At 32.3% G+C, this 17,441-nt stretch overlaps 2 protein-coding genes across 2 annotated transcripts; one reads left to right on the top strand and one right to left on the bottom strand.

Moving 5' to 3' along the window:
- Positions 1–219: 219 nt before the first annotated feature.
- Positions 220–11,205, bottom strand: LOC108209401 (calmodulin-binding transcription activator 4). The gene is made up of 13 exons (XM_017380277.2): positions 10,913–11,205; positions 10,100–10,225; positions 9,902–10,017; positions 9,249–9,337; positions 9,012–9,057; positions 8,083–8,527; positions 7,602–7,753; positions 6,332–6,422; positions 6,031–6,248; positions 4,274–4,956; positions 1,523–2,105; positions 844–1,137; positions 220–660 (listed from the first exon to the last, which is right to left on the bottom strand). Exons 1-13 carry the CDS (start codon positions 10,920–10,922, stop codon positions 583–585), a joined length of 2,931 nt encoding a protein of 976 aa, XP_017235766.1. The 5' UTR covers positions 10,923–11,205; the 3' UTR covers positions 220–582.
- Positions 11,206–15,447: 4,242 nt separating this feature from the next.
- On the top strand, positions 15,448–16,099 carry LOC108209882 (uncharacterized). Its single transcript, XM_017381072.2, has one exon. It carries the CDS (start codon positions 15,772–15,774, stop codon positions 15,979–15,981), a length of 210 nt encoding a protein of 69 aa, XP_017236561.1. The 5' UTR covers positions 15,448–15,771; the 3' UTR covers positions 15,982–16,099.
- The last annotated feature ends 1,342 nt before the right edge of the window (positions 16,100–17,441 follow it).

Here is a 17,441-nt window from a genome sequence, read left to right as displayed (position 1 = left end):
CACCTCAATATACGTGTTAAAAAGTCAAACATCAGTTAAAATGGGGGACAGAGGGAGTATATTTGTATTTGCTTTTTTTTTTTTTATATACTAGTAATAGTTAGATGTGGTCCCCAACTCTTAGTTAGAAATTGAGAATAGACCAGGGTTCATTCTTGATTTTATTGTATTGTCATGCACGTTTATAAAAGAACAAAAAATCACATGACACTATTCACATTTCAAAAACATCCTACAATACAGTTAATTTCCAATATAATAAATAATCGGATGATAGTTTCCAGTCAGCAGTATTCACATTTCACAAACATGCTACCTACATTACAATTATTTTTCTCAGCCATTTTTACCTTTCCCATATACGGGGGCACTACATTACAAGTCATATCCACCGTACAAATATACAATAAACTCATAATACACAGACAAATTATTAACTATACTATTGTACTCCCAGCTGAGAACACCTTATGTACAAATCACTATATACCGACTGTGTAAACTCAAGCCAGTAGAAGCCTCAAATTTATCCTAATGAACAAAGTAGTTAGAATGGCAGCCTTTTTCCTCTGCACTCAACTGTTATATGCCGCCATCATTTTCCATATTCGATATTTCACTTGACGTTGATGCTTCACTCGTTGAGCCTTCAAGCTTTGCCTGCAATTTTCATGTTAGGATTGTAATGTTACAAAAATTATGGTCCTCCACGAGATAGTTTGAACTCCTGTCAAGTGTCAACTAGAACTATGTTTTTCAAAGAAACTTTTACATTTCTTGTGCTCAATGATTCTATGCAACAGATATTCAGTATCAAATCAAGGTTATAAAGTTTATGATTACCTTGGCTTGGCCATATTTTTCAAGCATGCGGTGATATTGTTCTCGTGCCTCTTCAGAATTAACCATGGACCGCACCCTTAACAAAGCTTCATCAATAGCTACATCCACTTTCTGTTTACGAAAAACCTTTACAATGTCTTCATCTTCAACTTCATCAATTGACCCTGCTTCAGGCCGGAATCCTCTAAGACCGCTCCTCCTCCTGCGCCACCTTAGCACAACCTTCTCTAAAACACCAACGGCCCAACATATAACTTTGTAGTTTTTCCGTACCTGATGACCTCTCACATGAGCCTGACATACAACAATCAAAGTATGAGCATCATTACAGATCTTATTATACGCTCTAATGAATCATGAAAATTGTAATAAAAGAAAGGCAGTGAGAAATTCAGCAAAGTAAGAGGAGCTTAAAAATCAAATTGGCTTTCGTTTAAGGTATCGAGTCACATTGTAGGCAATTATGTCAAATACATCACTAAAAAAACAAATTATCATCATTTTAAGCCGGTATGTATGAGTGATAAGTGATTGTGAGGACCGAAGAATTTTAACATCTTAAAGCCTAGCCTAAAAAGAATTATACTTCATTATTAGTTATCCACTTGATTCTTATCAGTTCACCTTTCAATTCCTTCTTAAGAAAAGATATGCACAATTACTGAAGCAGGTTACCTACCTGTATCTTCACTACTTTTTTGCGATATGCAAGGAAGTCTTTACGACCTTTCCAACCACGATATTTTTTCTGGATAGATAAAGCAGCAGCATTGGTGTCCCGTGTATTGCGAAAGGCCAACTTTGATGCAGCTGAAAGCCCATAGACATCATGTGAAAGTAAACTGTATGCATCTCCACTATCATCAGTAGCAGTCGTAGATGCTGCTTGCCTCTTCCTAAAAGAATGAGCACGAAAAGCGGATTGTATACGTGCAGCAGCCTGAGAAGCATTACGAACTGCAGCTAAAGTCTGTTTAAGGGGAAGCTGATGGTCAACGGCAGTGAGATTTGTGTTCGAGAGACTATCTAAAGTTCTTTCTGTTTCAACCTCAGCAGAGTTTTTAGATTGTTCGCTTTCTGCCATCGTAAGTGATGAAAGATGGCTGGTTAATGACACCTCAGAAAGATAGCCTGCAAGCCCCTTGTGTCCACAGGAGGCAGCAATGGATGCTGGTGTTTTACCAGTTGGATCTTGTGAATAAGGATCTGTAAGTGCCCCAGCTGAGGCACCAGATGCTAAAAGCTCAGCAACCATCTTTTCCCTGTTGCAGAGAAATTTTTTTTAGAATAAAAAGCAGGTAGTTAAAATTTTTTTTACATGACTAACCCAGACTAAACAACAAAAGGTATATATACTGAAGACAAACCGTGATCTTTTACAACCAAGCTGTTATCTTATCAAACATATATGGCTCTGTAAATCGGGGAGAGGGGGGGGGGGGGGGGGGGGGGGGGGGGGGGGGGCACTTGGGATGTAGTGGAACCTTGTTGCTTTATGTAAATAAATTCTGTATCAATTCTCAACTGACAAGCATATTACTCCCTCCGTCTCAATTTATAGGTCCATTTGGAATAAACACGCATATTAAGAAAAAAGTTGGTTAGATAGAATCTATCTCATGTATCATTAATTAGTGCATTGATAAGTGAGAATATACAGCAGAAACTCTTTAAATTAATACTTGGTAAATTAATAAACTCTCTAAAATAATAAATTTGTCCGGTCCCGACTTGGGCCAATATAAAAAATTGAAAAACTCGATAAAATAATAATATAATAATTTTTTAGGAGATCCCTTTATAATTTTCGGTCCCAAAAAAATCATAAATTAATAATTCATAGAATTGAAAAAAATATATTACACTCTATTGAAATATGATTCAATAGTAGATTTCACAACACCCTATGGATGAGAAGTCATCCCGTGAGATATGGTTTGAATGTTCTAACATATTCATGTAATTTATATATGCCAAACTTATTTAAGAATATATTGAACACATTTATTCCTCTTGTTTACATTTGTTGTACAGTACTTTAAAAGTGCAATGTAATTCTAAGTATAATTGGTTAAAAACTCTTTAAATTAATAATAATTAATTTATCGATAAATTAATAACTCTCTAAATTAATAAATTTCTCCGGTCCCGACATTATTAATTTATAAAGTTTTTACTGTAGTTGAGTTTCAAAAAAATACAATAAATATAGGAATTTAGTGCATTGAGAAATGAGAATAATGTTGAGTTTCAAAAAAATCACAATTAATATGTAGATAAATTTGTATTGAAAGAAGAGAGGGACAAGTATTTTGGGACAAGTATTTTTTCCAAAAGGGACCTATAAATTGAGACGGAGGGAGTACCACTGAAGAATTATTATTTTTCCCTAGCACCTGAGTGGGCATATTTACAATTTTGGCAGATCCATGACATGACACTCGAAAACCCAATATTGAAACTAAACTCTCACAAAAAGCAGTTTCGTCTGTTACTCAGACTCTTCAGTTTTGGCCGGCGTCCCCTACAGACCCGAACATTTATTCCATTTTGGATCCTTGACCGAATTGTGTACATTTTGACCAGTTGAAAAATCACATATGAAATAATGTTATGATGCAAAAAAGTACATGAGAAAAAAAGAAAGAGTAGAGGAATAGCTGCCTAATTTGTACAATCCTTTAAAACTAAATTCAATCTGAGTATTATTTTTTATCTATAAAATAATATCTAATACATTTGATCATTAATAATTTATTTTGTGAATATATATTGTGTCCCCGTATGGCACACCCAAAAATAGGAAAGGGTCCCCAACTCCCCATGTCTCCATTGTCAGTAATCCGAGATCTGGATATGTGTCATGTACCCGAGTCAAGTAGCATAGGCTCCTATAGAATTATTATGCTGATTTCACATTTTTGTTTCACCCTATGTTCTCTCAAGTATCTTTTCTCATTATTCAAGAAAATAAAGTGTAGCTCGCATAGCTAATTCCATATGATATCAAGAAAATACAATAAGAAATCAGTCCTAATAAGTGCACTAACTATTTTTATTCTGTTTTTTCCCCATTTGTGGTAAGAAAAAAACAAGTTATTAATAAAGGGTACCACCATGCACGTGAGTACAAATTTTATAGTATGCTACTCATGATATATGTAAGATAGTTACTTTGAGACATCATGTTCGTGCATAATCTAGGTTCAACTCAGGAAACCAGAAATATCTTCAGTTTGGTAGAATAAGATGGAGGGCAATAGAATTCTAAGTATTCTCTTGTTTAAATAGTGTTTCTTCTTTTATCTTTGCTGAGTATGTTTTCAGAAAGATTTTTTTTCCAGAAGAAAAAGAGCCAACTTGTGGAGATATTTTCTTATAAAAATTTTATACAATATTAAAAAAATTAAATAAGAAGATGAGCAGGTACCTTCCAAAACGTGCAGCCCAATGGAGAGCTGTCCAGCCATTAATATCACGGAAGTCTACGCTGACTCCAGCGTCTAGAATCGCGTTCAAGGCCCACTCAAATCCTAATCCCGAAACCATGTGTATAATACCTTGTTCTTTCTTGGACAAGAAACATTGTGCATGGTCAGATCCCTCCAACAGTCTAGAAGAAAGCCAATGGCACATCTTTTCTTTCAGAAGCTCTTCTAGGAGCCAATCTTTTGTGCTAGATGATGTCCACGTGCCAACTAGAAGAGCCTCAATAACCTGGGTCCATGACTCTTCGCCAGCTTTGACTTTGTCCAAGAGACAAATGTCTGATCTAGAATTTTCTATTTTCTGAACTGGCGAATCCGATAAAAGCATCTGAACAAGTCTGACAAGCAGCAAGAGTTCTTCCAAATTTGTGCTTTTTTCTGTTTTAGGTACATTGCTTTGATGCCAACTACTTGGATTGACACGGTATTCAAATTCCCTAAATTCACTACAGGATTCATGATTGCCAGAGGTTATACACAGTGTTACTTTACCAGGCAAGTTAGGTGGGGCATGGCAACGGATGACACCTTCCTGAATAATCTCAATAGGAACTTCAATGTCACCAAACTTACAAGTCAATCCGTGATCTGATGGATCACAAACAAATGATCCAATAATGATAACCTGCAACAAGAACACGAGCTTTGAAATCGAAGACCACCAGTTCCTTGTCAGAAGTAAGTCTATAACATTATAGCATAACACTGAACTGGCTCATATTAATTTACAACACAGAATAGCATAACACTGACTTTACTCGTACCAATTTACCCATATGGATTGTTGTATTGTAAGACTTTCTACTTAATATGTGTATCTGATCATGTCATTATTTATGTCCACAAGAACGACATGAGCTCAAATTTTAACTTTCGGGACATCCATTAAACAGATTATTTTCACATATTGCCATTCAATCCAACGACCAACATAGTACTTGCAACAACAGTCAGTAAATTATTTCTTCTTACATTTGAACACAATCAATACTTTAAATGCAATTTTATCCATAAGAATACAGATAATAAATATTTCATTATTTGATTAGTAAGCTAATAGCTCAACCTCTTATTGTTTAAAGAGATATGACCCAAATTTGTGAGCAACATTAAACTATATATCTGTCCTTATCTGCCTAATTGATTTGGAGGTAAGAAAAGAGAAAAAAGTTCAACGTGGTTAAAAAAGATAAAGATTCATTATTTGTAGGCTACTACAAAACACACATAAAATATCGTTATACCCTCTCACAATTCCTTGATCAACGAGAAAGACAGCAATAATTATGAGAAATGTGAGTCAGACAAATGTTTATCTAACTTAATAGTTTTGTGAATGGCCTTTCTAAAATTGCGAGCTGCAACTATAAGGATTCATAAAAGGTAGCGTGAACTAGAACAGATATGACAAGTATATGTCAAGAGAGATATGACGAGGAAATATTTAATTGGTGTATCGGCCTAGTGACTAAAGAACCAATGGACAGAAACAACACATATAACAATTAAGGACCACTCACATATAACAATTAAGGACCACTCACGAGGAGAGAAAAAATGGATTATATATTCATTCTAAATACGCTGTAAGTGGGAAGTGAACTGTTCATCATATATGCCATGACTTTTGAAGTTATCTGGGTACAGTAAAATATAATTTTCAAATTTCCTTTTCCAAACAACTATTCAGGAAGTATACCTTTGTAGTCTCATTGGCATAACCCCAATCAGGTGATATCTCATGCAAAGTAAACTTGTAATTAATAGAGATGGTCGAACTAGGAGTTGCTTGAAGAGGCACGCCAATCTGATCTTGTTGAAACATTTCTTGATAGGGGTTGGCTTCATAGTAATTCATTGCATGAGGAGGTGCAGAAAATCTGAATGTTTCAGCTTCTTGAGACAGCACATTGGAAGCTGGCAACATGATGAAGTTGTCAGAAACAATAGATACAAAATTCTGGAAATTAAAGATATAAACAACTAGTTCAGGAAAATACAATTCTCAGGAGTTTCAGCGTCAAAATTTATCCATTCAGAAATATCTTGTTCTTCTGATGGCTCCTTGACTGGCGAAGGTGAAACAATAGCCTGGAGCACAACAAACATGTTATTCTTCCATTTTGAAGTTGCATTTAGACTAACATATGCAGACAGGAAGCTACAGATAACAGTTCTTCCTTAATGAGCTCAAGTAAAATGTGCATTTTTACATATATTTGTATCCAAAGTCAAATAATTAAATAACAGGGAACCTAAGATACATCCTAGGTATCTTTCCTAAGATTTTAAAACAAAACTAGGTAGTTTTAATCATAACATAATTCTTTTTATTCTTTAATTATTTCTCCAAATAACCCCATATTTATCTTTTTTCCATACACACGTCTCTCTACACAGATATATACATACACAAACATCTATTTATAAGATCTTCATGAACACCTCTCGCAATGTCATTTTATCTTTCTTTTTCTTGTCTTCCAAGGTGTATTTTTTTCTTTTGTATTCACTATTGTGTTTGAATATCCCTAAAACTCATCTCTCATGCAATTAAAAAAAAAATCAGCGACATTGGGTTCCACTGCAGAACATCGAGGCTGCAACGCAAAACATCGGAATTTCTTGATCAGATCCTAAGTGCTACTTTTTAATGACTCATGTGGTATAAAACCAAATACATTACTTCCCCTAGAAATCGATATGAAATTTGATATCACATTATTTTATATTAAAAATTAAATGTACATCCTGTGCAGGACATTATATTCTGAGAAAAAAGCACGATGTTCTGCACCAGAACATTATGTTTTATTTGCTATTTGTTGGGTGACCCAAAGGAAAAGTGACAGTGAAAGTGTTGTGATCAATCAGCTAGTGCTCATCATTCAACCATGGAAGCATTTATACACGTTGAGAGTAAAAAATGTGTTACGAACATTGTATAAATAAATATGTGTGTATGTATACGGTATAGAAACAGAGAAAGACAGGAAAGAGTATCGGCAGAGAGAAGAAAACAACTTAAAATACGTTAAAAAAAAGGAACTACCTAGTTTGGTTAGAGTGTCACAGGGAAGATACTTACGATACATCTTAGGTTCCCTATGCTCAATAATTAATTATTATATGTATATCTGTCAAGATTAGGCCACCTCAAGAACCAAGTTAACAATATTAGAGAACAGGTAAGAACAAGTTTTAATTTAAGCACAGTGAAGAAGAGAGTAAAAGTGGTAACGCACATATCATGTGACAAGCATCACTTACATTTCCATTCGATATTTTTACATGTTTATGTCCTTGACCAACACCGGCCGAATCAGTAAAGCAGTCTAGCATCCCATTCCAAGCTGCAGCTTCTTCATTAATGGAAAAACCATCCCCAAACTGTTGATAGTAATGTTCCTTGTTTTTTTCACCTACAATATAGTGTCTCTTAGCTTAGTCACTTTGTACTGTAGAAACTTTAAGGAACTAAAAAAGAGTACAGACATGTCAATTTTTCTTCTTTCACTGTCCATTTAAACTGGTGCGCATGTGTTCTCATTTTGAAATTCTGCCAGAGGCTTAATCAAGGTAAAGTTAAATTTTCTATGAGATTCTTTGACATTACCACATTGGTAAGCTTAAAAATTGACTTACGAATATGTAGATCAATACTAAGAGTTCACACTCAGAAAAAGAGGGGAAATTGCTTTGTTTATATTAAATTTTTTCAAAGTCAGAGCACCAGTTTGATGAGAAATACCAGAACATTGTTGCAACATAAGGCTGTTCAAGTCATCTTGCATTACAGCAGACTGAGGGAGACTTTGATAACAGACAGCATGTCCTATATTTTTTGAGTCTTCATGCCCGGGGTAGCTTAAGCCCATTTGTTCTACGCTATCATCATTTAAACTTAATTGCTCCTCAAGTCGCCTCAATGCTTTATTAATTTCAAGATTGGGTGATGTATTAAGCTCCTCTGTACTTTTTCTCATGTCAAAGTAGTTCATACTGTCACTCTTTATTATTGCATTGGAACTAACTTCCATGGAACCAGGACTAGATGCACTATGATATGGGTCATGAAGGTCACTAATAACATCAGTGGAGCCTGCAAACTGAGTAGTATTGGAACTGGGAACATGAGACAGAGTTGCATAAGATTCAGGTGATAATTGTAGAACGGAATCGCCATTGTGCCTTCCCTGAAATTAACCAGCACATAATCAAGTTGGAGCTCAACTTATGTTCCATAGATACATATTCAAAACAAAGAAGTCTTTATTCATAAATCTACACTGCTTAGCAGGTGCAGTTAGCAAACTAATCGAACTGCAGATATGCATAACCGATAAGTTGCTTACATCAGTCTAAAATGTACAACATAAGCGACCAGTGTTTTGTGTATTACCCTATATATATTCCAGTTTGTCCTTCTAACATGGGCATCCAACAAGTGCTGAATTGCATATGCTTCATCCAACTTAAAATAATCAGTCTATTGAGGTTATTAAGCATAACTTTTGGCTGATTAATAGTTGAATGCTATATAGGGGCATGACAAGCAAACTAAGTGAGGGAAAAAATATTGGGGCATTAAAATAGTAAATCTTAAAAATATAAAGCATATTGGTTGATGAGAGGCTTTGTGATGAAGCATTAACAAGTTATATGAGGTTTATTTCTTACCTCTGTTATGTCTCTGTAATGAACAAGAACAATGTGCTCAAATCCGCTGTTGACACCAAAAAATAATACTAATAAGAAGCTGAAGAAATAAACAGAATGCAACTGTAAAGCAAAATAAATAAATAGTTGGACACTGTCTTACCAGTGGCATAATTAATATTTATTATTTAGAAGATTAGAACAATGAATAAAATTACGCAATAGCATAATGCAGCCCAAGAAATGATAAAAACTTACGGATCGAGCATCCAATAGCTACGTCTCTGAAAATTGGGATTGAGATCTCCATGTGCATAATAACAGTTTAGAGCTTCAGCATTTCCAACCTAGGCAAAGGGAAAACTTTGATATATAACTGGACAAAAAGAGATCACACATACCTGACATAATTCATGAAAGCATAACTGAGTCCTATCTAACGTTTACATACACACATTAAACTTAGGGGAAGTTTATGTATTACCGACGATTTTTATGACGAAAAGATATTAGAAAACACAGGTCCTAGACTTTTTCTCTACAATATGTCCTAGTAAAAGGGTACAACACAGTCGTAAGTAATTTGGATGTAAACTTGTTTAGTCAATCATCCTCCTGATATTTTGTATTCATTAATTAAAAAAAAAACACCATGAACTGAGATTCTGTTCATCAATTTCCAATCACCATGCACATTGTATAAGTTACATTTTTAGCACAGGTAACTTTATAAGGACATATACATTCTAATTCCTAAGGGAGAATATGGAGAGCATGATTATGATAGTTCTATACAAAATTTTATGTCTGTGTCTAGTAGCAAAGACTCGAACATCAAAGGATATATCACGCCACTTATAATAATAGCAGAGTACTGACTACAGGGTGCTGAGATTAAGACCATAATAAACCTTAAGCCGTTCATGTGCTTCACTAATTGTTCTTCCATCCCTTTTGCGACGCCAACTATGCCCGTCTTTACGGAAAAAACGAAGGACCCTCTTGTTGAAAAGAAACAATGATCCACCTGTTGATAGATCCATACATTTAATAAACAATTTTGTAAATATTCTTAAAAATGGGTGCATATACAGAGACAAGGCAGTTACTAGATGGCCTTTGGGGAGGCTTGTCTGTGAGTTGATGGTCCTTGTGATTCTGTAATATGAAGAGTACCTCTGGCGGCTTCAGCCACCGAACTTGAGCTTCTTGAATCAATTGACTGAGATCATAACCTGTATTAAACAAAAAATGATGTCAAGAATATTCTAAATCAATTTAAAAACCTGAAACAAGCGATAAATCTAGCAGTACCTGGAATAGAGCAAAATGTCCTGAATCTCAATAAACAAAAGATACTATACACATTATATGATCTCTTTCTAGCACAATATACATATTGTCTTAGCGTACTGTTCTTACCAATAAATCAGGTTCTAAGCAAATGATATATATATAACCATACTGTTCTTGTGATAATTATGCCAACACAAATGAACTATTTTTCTCCCATGAGTAAGAATTGCAACAGGGAGCATAACTCGATTCATAATATGATAAACCAAAAACCCAAGGAAATCTAGAGCAACTGGAAGAATTCAAGACTCATATATCGGAGAAAGACAGAAGTATAAGATGCATAACATATTATCCATTTAATTTACTTGTGACAAATTAAAGTCCATTGCGTATAATTTAGAAGTGAACTTCAACCTTACAATTTTAGTCAACCACTCTACGCGATTTCGAACTTTATTGTGCTTGTGCAACTAGAGAACTTACATATACTGCAACTACAAAGTGATCAACCAAATTAACACGTGACTTAAACACGAAACAAACAAATTCAAGTAAACTTAAAAAGAATGACCGTTAATTGAAGCAACAAAGCATATAAAAAAAATTCACATAGAAACCCTAACCTGACTGCATATCTTTCAATCACAAATAAACCGAAATAAATTGTAGTCCAATCCAATCGAAACTAGTAAAATAGCAGCTGAATTCGAAGAAGTGGCGCTGACGATGAAAGATGCAGAGATGAGGCAATGATCAGAGTTGGAATCTGGTCAAAACCGAGCTTATAAGCCTGTAATTCTGTAAATTCCTGTCTCAACGACCCAGTTGAAGCTTAAACAAAGACCACGACGGCCGGTCTTAATTGATTTATTAATACACAATTTGGTTTTTGATTAATTTAAGCGGACTACAGTTTGACCATAAATTATTTTTTTGGGGGCTTTTGCTCTTTTTTTGATAAAAGGGGCTTTTGCTCTTGAAATAGTTTTATGATAATTGCGGTCCTTTTTTCATATTTAACTAGTGAATAAAGCCGCGCTTCGCGGCGACGTTATAAATTTTGTATAAATTTTGATGCGAATTAATATTATAATAGCATAAAAAAATTTTGAGTCATCTTCTGGTCAAACACACTAATAAAAAAAATATTATAATTAGTATAAAATTCTTTTTAAATGGTCATCCTGTCAAACACAATACTAATAATAAAATTAGTTCGAAGCGCCCTCCCGTCAAAGACAATATTAATCCATAATTTTTATTTTTATGATAAAATTAAATATTACAGTATAATTTAGATCAAAATCAGTTTGAGCCGCTCTCTTGTCAAATACAATACTAATAAAAATTATTATAGTTATGATAAAATTAAAGATTATAATTGGATAAAAATTATTTTGAACCGTGGTCCCGTTTTAACAAATAATATATTATAACATAGATAAAAAATTATTTTAGCCACTTTCACGTCCAACATAATACTAATAGAAAAATTATTATTATTTAGTTAAAAATTAGTTTGGGCCGCCTCCCATGGCCGTCAAACACAATACTAATCAAGAAAATTTACATTATCATAAAATCAATATATCCTATTTTATTTTATTAATTATTTTATTTTATGATTCCTATTTATTAGTTAAAAATTATTATTCTTTTATGGTTCTAATTTTTTTGCTATTAGTTTTTTTAGTGATTATTATCTTTACCATCTTTTATTTTCTATTCGAAATTTAAGAAAATTATAAGACTAAATCGAAAATAAAAATTGTATGTATTACCTTACACATCTTAAATATAAATTGTATTTTATCTATGATTGTTAGTTTAAATAAATATAAAAATTATTCTAATTATGATAAAATTATAGATTATAACTGGATAAAAATTATTTTGAACCTTGGTCCCGTTTTAATAAGAAAATATATTATAACATAGATAAAAAAATTATTTTAGCCACTTTCCCGTGAAACATAATACTAATAGAAAAATTATTATTATTTAGATAAAAATTAGTTTGGGCCGCCTCCCGTGCCCCTCAAACACAATACTAATCAAGAATCATTTACATTATCATAAAATCAACATATGATTCCTATATTATATATCTTATTTTATTTTATTAATTAATTTTATTTTATGATTCCAATGTTTTAGTTAAAAATTATTATTCTTTTATGGTTCTAATTTTTTTTGCTATTAATTTTTTAATGATTATTATCTTTACAATCCTTTATTTTCTACTCGAAATTTAAGAAAATTATAAGAGTAAATCGAAAATAAAAATTGTACGTATTACCTTACAAATCGTAAATATAAATTATATTTTTTCTAGGATTGTTGGTTTAAATAATTATAATCCTATTCCTTTTAGGAATCCTAAATAAGAAAAGAAATAAAGAATTGTATTACTATTTTCAATCCGAAATTTAAGAAAATTATAAGAAAAGAGTTTTATTTTTTAGAATCCAATAAAAAAAATTGTATTACCTTTAACATCCGTGAATTTGATTTTCTGAACTATAATTTTATTTTTTATTCGAAATTTAAGAAAATTATAAGATTGAATCCAACTATTATCGAGATTGGTTGTAAGTCAATGCATACTATTTGAATGAGGTTGTAAAGATTTTAAAGATGTTTTCATGATAGAGATTCTATCTTCTTGACCATTATGGAACGACATGAGTTTAGCGTTATAAACCTGTTTAGACAATTTGAGATTCTGGAATATGCTTATTTTTTAGATATGTAATTTGAAAAAAAATTAATATAATAAGATTATAAATTTTATAACTTTTAAAAATAAGAATTGTATTTTTAAATTATATTTGTTCAATAATTGTTATTTTGAATAAATAAAACACAGGGCCATCCTTGCATATTTTTTTGTTGCAAGCAATACAAATTAAGTTGGTGATAATCAGTATCTGACCGTTCAAGATGATGACGATAAGCTAATCGAAAATAAAAATTGTATTAACTTACATCACAAATTTTAAATATAAATTGTATTTTATCAATAATAGCTAGTAATCCTATTGCTTTTAAGATTTGTAAATAAGAAAAAAAATTGTATCATCTTTAGAATTCGATAAGAAAAGAGTTGTATTACTTTTAGAATTCTTGAACCTGATTTTTTGAATTATAATTATATTTTTTATCCGAAATTTAAGTAAAATTAGAAGACTCGAACAATTCTAGAGACGCCCTGCATCCTCCTTTAAAATAGGAAAAGAATTGTATCATCTTTATAATTCGATAAGAAAAGAGTTGTATTACTTTTAGAATTCTTGAACCTGATTTTTTGAATTGTAATTATATTTTCTATCCGAAATTTAAGAAAAATCAGAAGACGGAATCGAACAATTCTAGAGACGCCCGCATCCTCCTTTATATATACAATTTAAGAAAATAGTGAAGAAAGTGAAACAACACTAATAAAAAATTATTATAATTACGATAAAATGAAAGATTATAATTGGATGAAAATTATTTTAAGCCGATGTGCCGTTTTAATAAAAAATATATTATAACTTAGATAAAAAATTGTTTTAGCCGTTTTCCCGTCAAACACAATGCTAATAGAAAATTTATTATTAGTTAGATAAAAATTAATTTGGGTCGCCCTCCCCTCAAGCACAATACTAATCAAGAATCATTTACCTTACGATAAAATTATATTTATAATTGGAAAAATATATTATAGCTACTGTATTTTTCTTAACTACTTAGAATTTTATATATTTTAGTTATTATATTTTTTTAAGACTCCTATTTCTTAACTGTTTCGAATTTTATTTTTTTTAAGATTCCTATTTCTTAACTACTTAGAATTATATCTCTTTTATGATTACTATATTACCTTTAATAAAATAAAACTATAAATTTATAATTTTTGAAATATAAGAATTGTACTTCTTTAATAATTTGTATATTAATGTATAAAAAAATAAGAATTATATTATCTTTATGATTCCTAAATAAAAAAATTAAGAACCCTTCTTCTAGATTGTAGAGTTACATTTAGAATTCAACATCAATAAGAAAAGAATTGTATTACCTTTAGAATTCTTGAACATGATTTTTTGAATTATAATTATAGTTTCTATCCGAAAATTAAGAAAAATCAGAAGACCGAATCGAGCAATCCTAGAGACGTCCGCATCCTCCTTTTTATATATATATATATATATATATATATATATATATATATTGATGATTATTGATTGTATAATAAATTTATAATTCTTGCACGAATTTAAGTATGAAAAAGGACTGGGAAATATTCTTTTATAATGTTATGAGGATGTTTGACTTAAATTAAAGAAAATGTTTATTATTTATAACCGAAAAGTAATTTTAATTAATGTGTTTCGATAAATTTTTTGATAGCTATAATTTATGAGTTATACAAATTATTATTTATAATAATAAAACGGGTTTGTTTATGGCCATGGGCACGGCAAAATACCGGTATGTCTCTGGGCTAAGTATTAAATTTCATAAATTTATTTTATTTCAATTGACTCGAGTATGTATACAAGAACTACACCAATTAAAATGCGCTAAATACATAGTACAATTTAGTACTTAGCATTTATGAGCACACAATAGACAAAACGTAATAAAATATTAAAAATTATCTTTTAAAATAGTCATATACATTTGTAAAATCAAATTCTAAAAATAAAAATAAGTCATCAGAAGAAGTTTGATTATAAGTTTCTCTGATTGATTAAATCAGAATTTGACGGGATGTATTCAACTAAGATTTTAATAGATTATTTTAATCTATGAATTTTAATGAATTATATCTGATTTTTGATTTTGTGCGGATTATTTCATAAAATGTCGCAGGATCGATATAGATTATTTACGATTTAAACACAATACTTCAAAATCCGATGAATTTTAGTGGGATTTCAAAAAATTAAAAATATTCTGAACAATCAAACAAATTTCATAATTTATGAGGTTAAAAGAATCCATTAACATTTAAATATAATCGTATTTTAATAGTTTAAACGATCACAATTAAAACTATAGAAGCTGAGAGGATATGTCTTTCCTAAAAACTAGCGTTCATAATTATTATTTTTTTAAATTTATGAACAATTTATCGATCTTTTTACGACTAAAACTGATATTCCGAGCACAAGAGCAATGCCAAAGACAAGACGCAACTTCATCTCCAAACATAGGGAGGGACCTCAATATCGAACAAACTTTGTTTCAGCCTCTCATTTCTTACTCTATTTATCGGTCAGTCGATTTCTTGTACACATAGATGTAGTTGTATCATCATACCAACCATCGCTCTAAACAAAATAGCTTCGTCTTGTCTTATTGTAGTAGTTTTACTTGATCATCACTACAGATCTCTAAATACAATAGCTTCCTGCTGTGTAGTTGCACTAGTTTTAGTACATCATTATTCATACTTCCCAGGCAAAGCATATTTATAGAGAAGAAATCCGAGATGGCAGACTGGGGCCAAGTACTGGTGGCAGTGGTGCTATTCGTGCTCTTATCGCCAGGGCTGCTGTTTCAGTTACCCGGAAGCCATGACTGTGTAGAATTCTGTAATTTCCGCACCAGCGGTGTCGCCATTATGGTTCATGCCTTGATCTACTTTGCTCTCGCTTGCCTCTTCATGATAGCTATCAAACTTCATATTTATCTAGATTAATTATAATTTGTGTTGTTTCTACCTATAAATCCCATTATTATTGCTACGACATGATAATACCAGGTTACCAAGATCTGGGTCCAACCTTCAGAATTCTTCTCCTGGTTCTTCTGTTGTTTTCATTTGCTCTAACGTAGCTATTAGTCTCTAGTTATGTTTTAGCCACTTCTTCTGCTATTTATATCTACCAAGAAAACTTGAGTACGAGGACTTAGAAAAATGCCAGGTACTCCAAAAATTCTTCTCATTTTTTTCCCAAATCTTAGTTGACGATGTATGATTGGTTCTACTCACACTAAGAATGACAGGATTCAATGTATGCACATAAGCCACCCAATTAAAATCAATAATCCGTCTTCACGTTATTTAGGACAAAATTTGGGATATGTAACATTCGTGTGAGACTTGATGCAGTATTTGTTGTTTTTCTGTGGAATCAATAAAAGCCGGCTTATTTCCTTTATAATACTGTAGCTAGCAACAACTTTGTAGTGGAATAAGAGTGGGACTAGCCTAGCATATTCAGAACAAGAAGGTAATTGCCTATGTTACCTTTATGCATGTTTGTGCTCTTGGTCATCAACCAAGAGAATCACTTGATTTACAGGCATAGCTTTTCAGATAATTTTGTGAATTTGCAATTATTACAAACACAATCACACATAAAACCACATATGATGGCACACTTACACTCAACACCAAACCACGCAAACATAAATGTATAGCATGAAGCATGCAGAATACATTTCAGAAACATAGACAGGCATATCTATTATACACAATTAGACTGGAGTACTGAGAATTAGTGCCGAGGAATGATGATTGAAGCGGCATACATTTATTTATAGCATTTTAGAGAAGGGGAACTATTTAGTAGACTTGTCCTGATCCTTCATTCCAATATTCTTTGTAACAACCAGCTCCTCCAGTATGCGTCGCTCCTTGACATAAGAAATATAACTGGAAGCTTTGTTGTCAACACCGCGATCACCTCCACCTCCGTCTGGACCATGAACGTATCCGTCAGAACGTCCAAAGCTCTTCTGTTTGGTGAAAGTAGCCACTTTCTGTGTCGATAAAGATGACCTCACGCTCCCAGCCTGAGACGGTGGAGGAGAAGGCTTTGATGCTTTATAAAAAGACATCACAAGCTTACTCTTCATCATCCCTTTCAGTTTCTGCTGCCCGCTTTCCATTTTTCTTCTCGCTCGTATAAAAGATTCAACTAAGCACTTGTGCAAGTTCTATAAATCATGAAACCTGTATTTATAGAGGAGAGGAACCAGATAGATCAGTTAATAATACGACCTTTGCTATTTACTGAATCAATTCATGGAGCTGTCCCTGTGGCACTTTTCAATTAGGATTCTCTGTCTAGCTTTCTTTCTGTGTATGTGGATCAAGAATAAGATCCCCTGGACGTGTAAAAAGCTCTGCAGATAAACATGAGAACAGAGTAT

The sequence above is a fragment of the Daucus carota genome, chromosome 2, assembly GCF_001625215.2.
Source record: "Daucus carota subsp. sativus chromosome 2, DH1 v3.0, whole genome shotgun sequence".
Classification (NCBI taxonomy): domain Eukaryota; kingdom Viridiplantae; phylum Streptophyta; class Magnoliopsida; order Apiales; family Apiaceae; genus Daucus; species Daucus carota.
This window is presented reverse-complemented; position numbering and strand designations above follow the sequence as displayed.

Coding starts and splice junctions, on each gene's coding strand:
- LOC108209401 (XM_017380277.2), bottom strand. Junction 8,528..9,011: donor ATTACAGAGACATAACAGAG/GTAAGAAATAAA, acceptor GGTTAATTTCAG/GGAAGGCACAATGGCGATTC. Junction 1,138..1,522: donor AAAAAGTAGTGAAGATACAG/GTAGGTAACCTG, acceptor GTTGTATGTCAG/GCTCATGTGAGAGGTCATCA.
- LOC108209882 (XM_017381072.2), top strand. CDS start 15,772: ATGGCAGACTGGGGCCAAGTACTGGTGGCAGTGGTGCTATTCGTGCTC.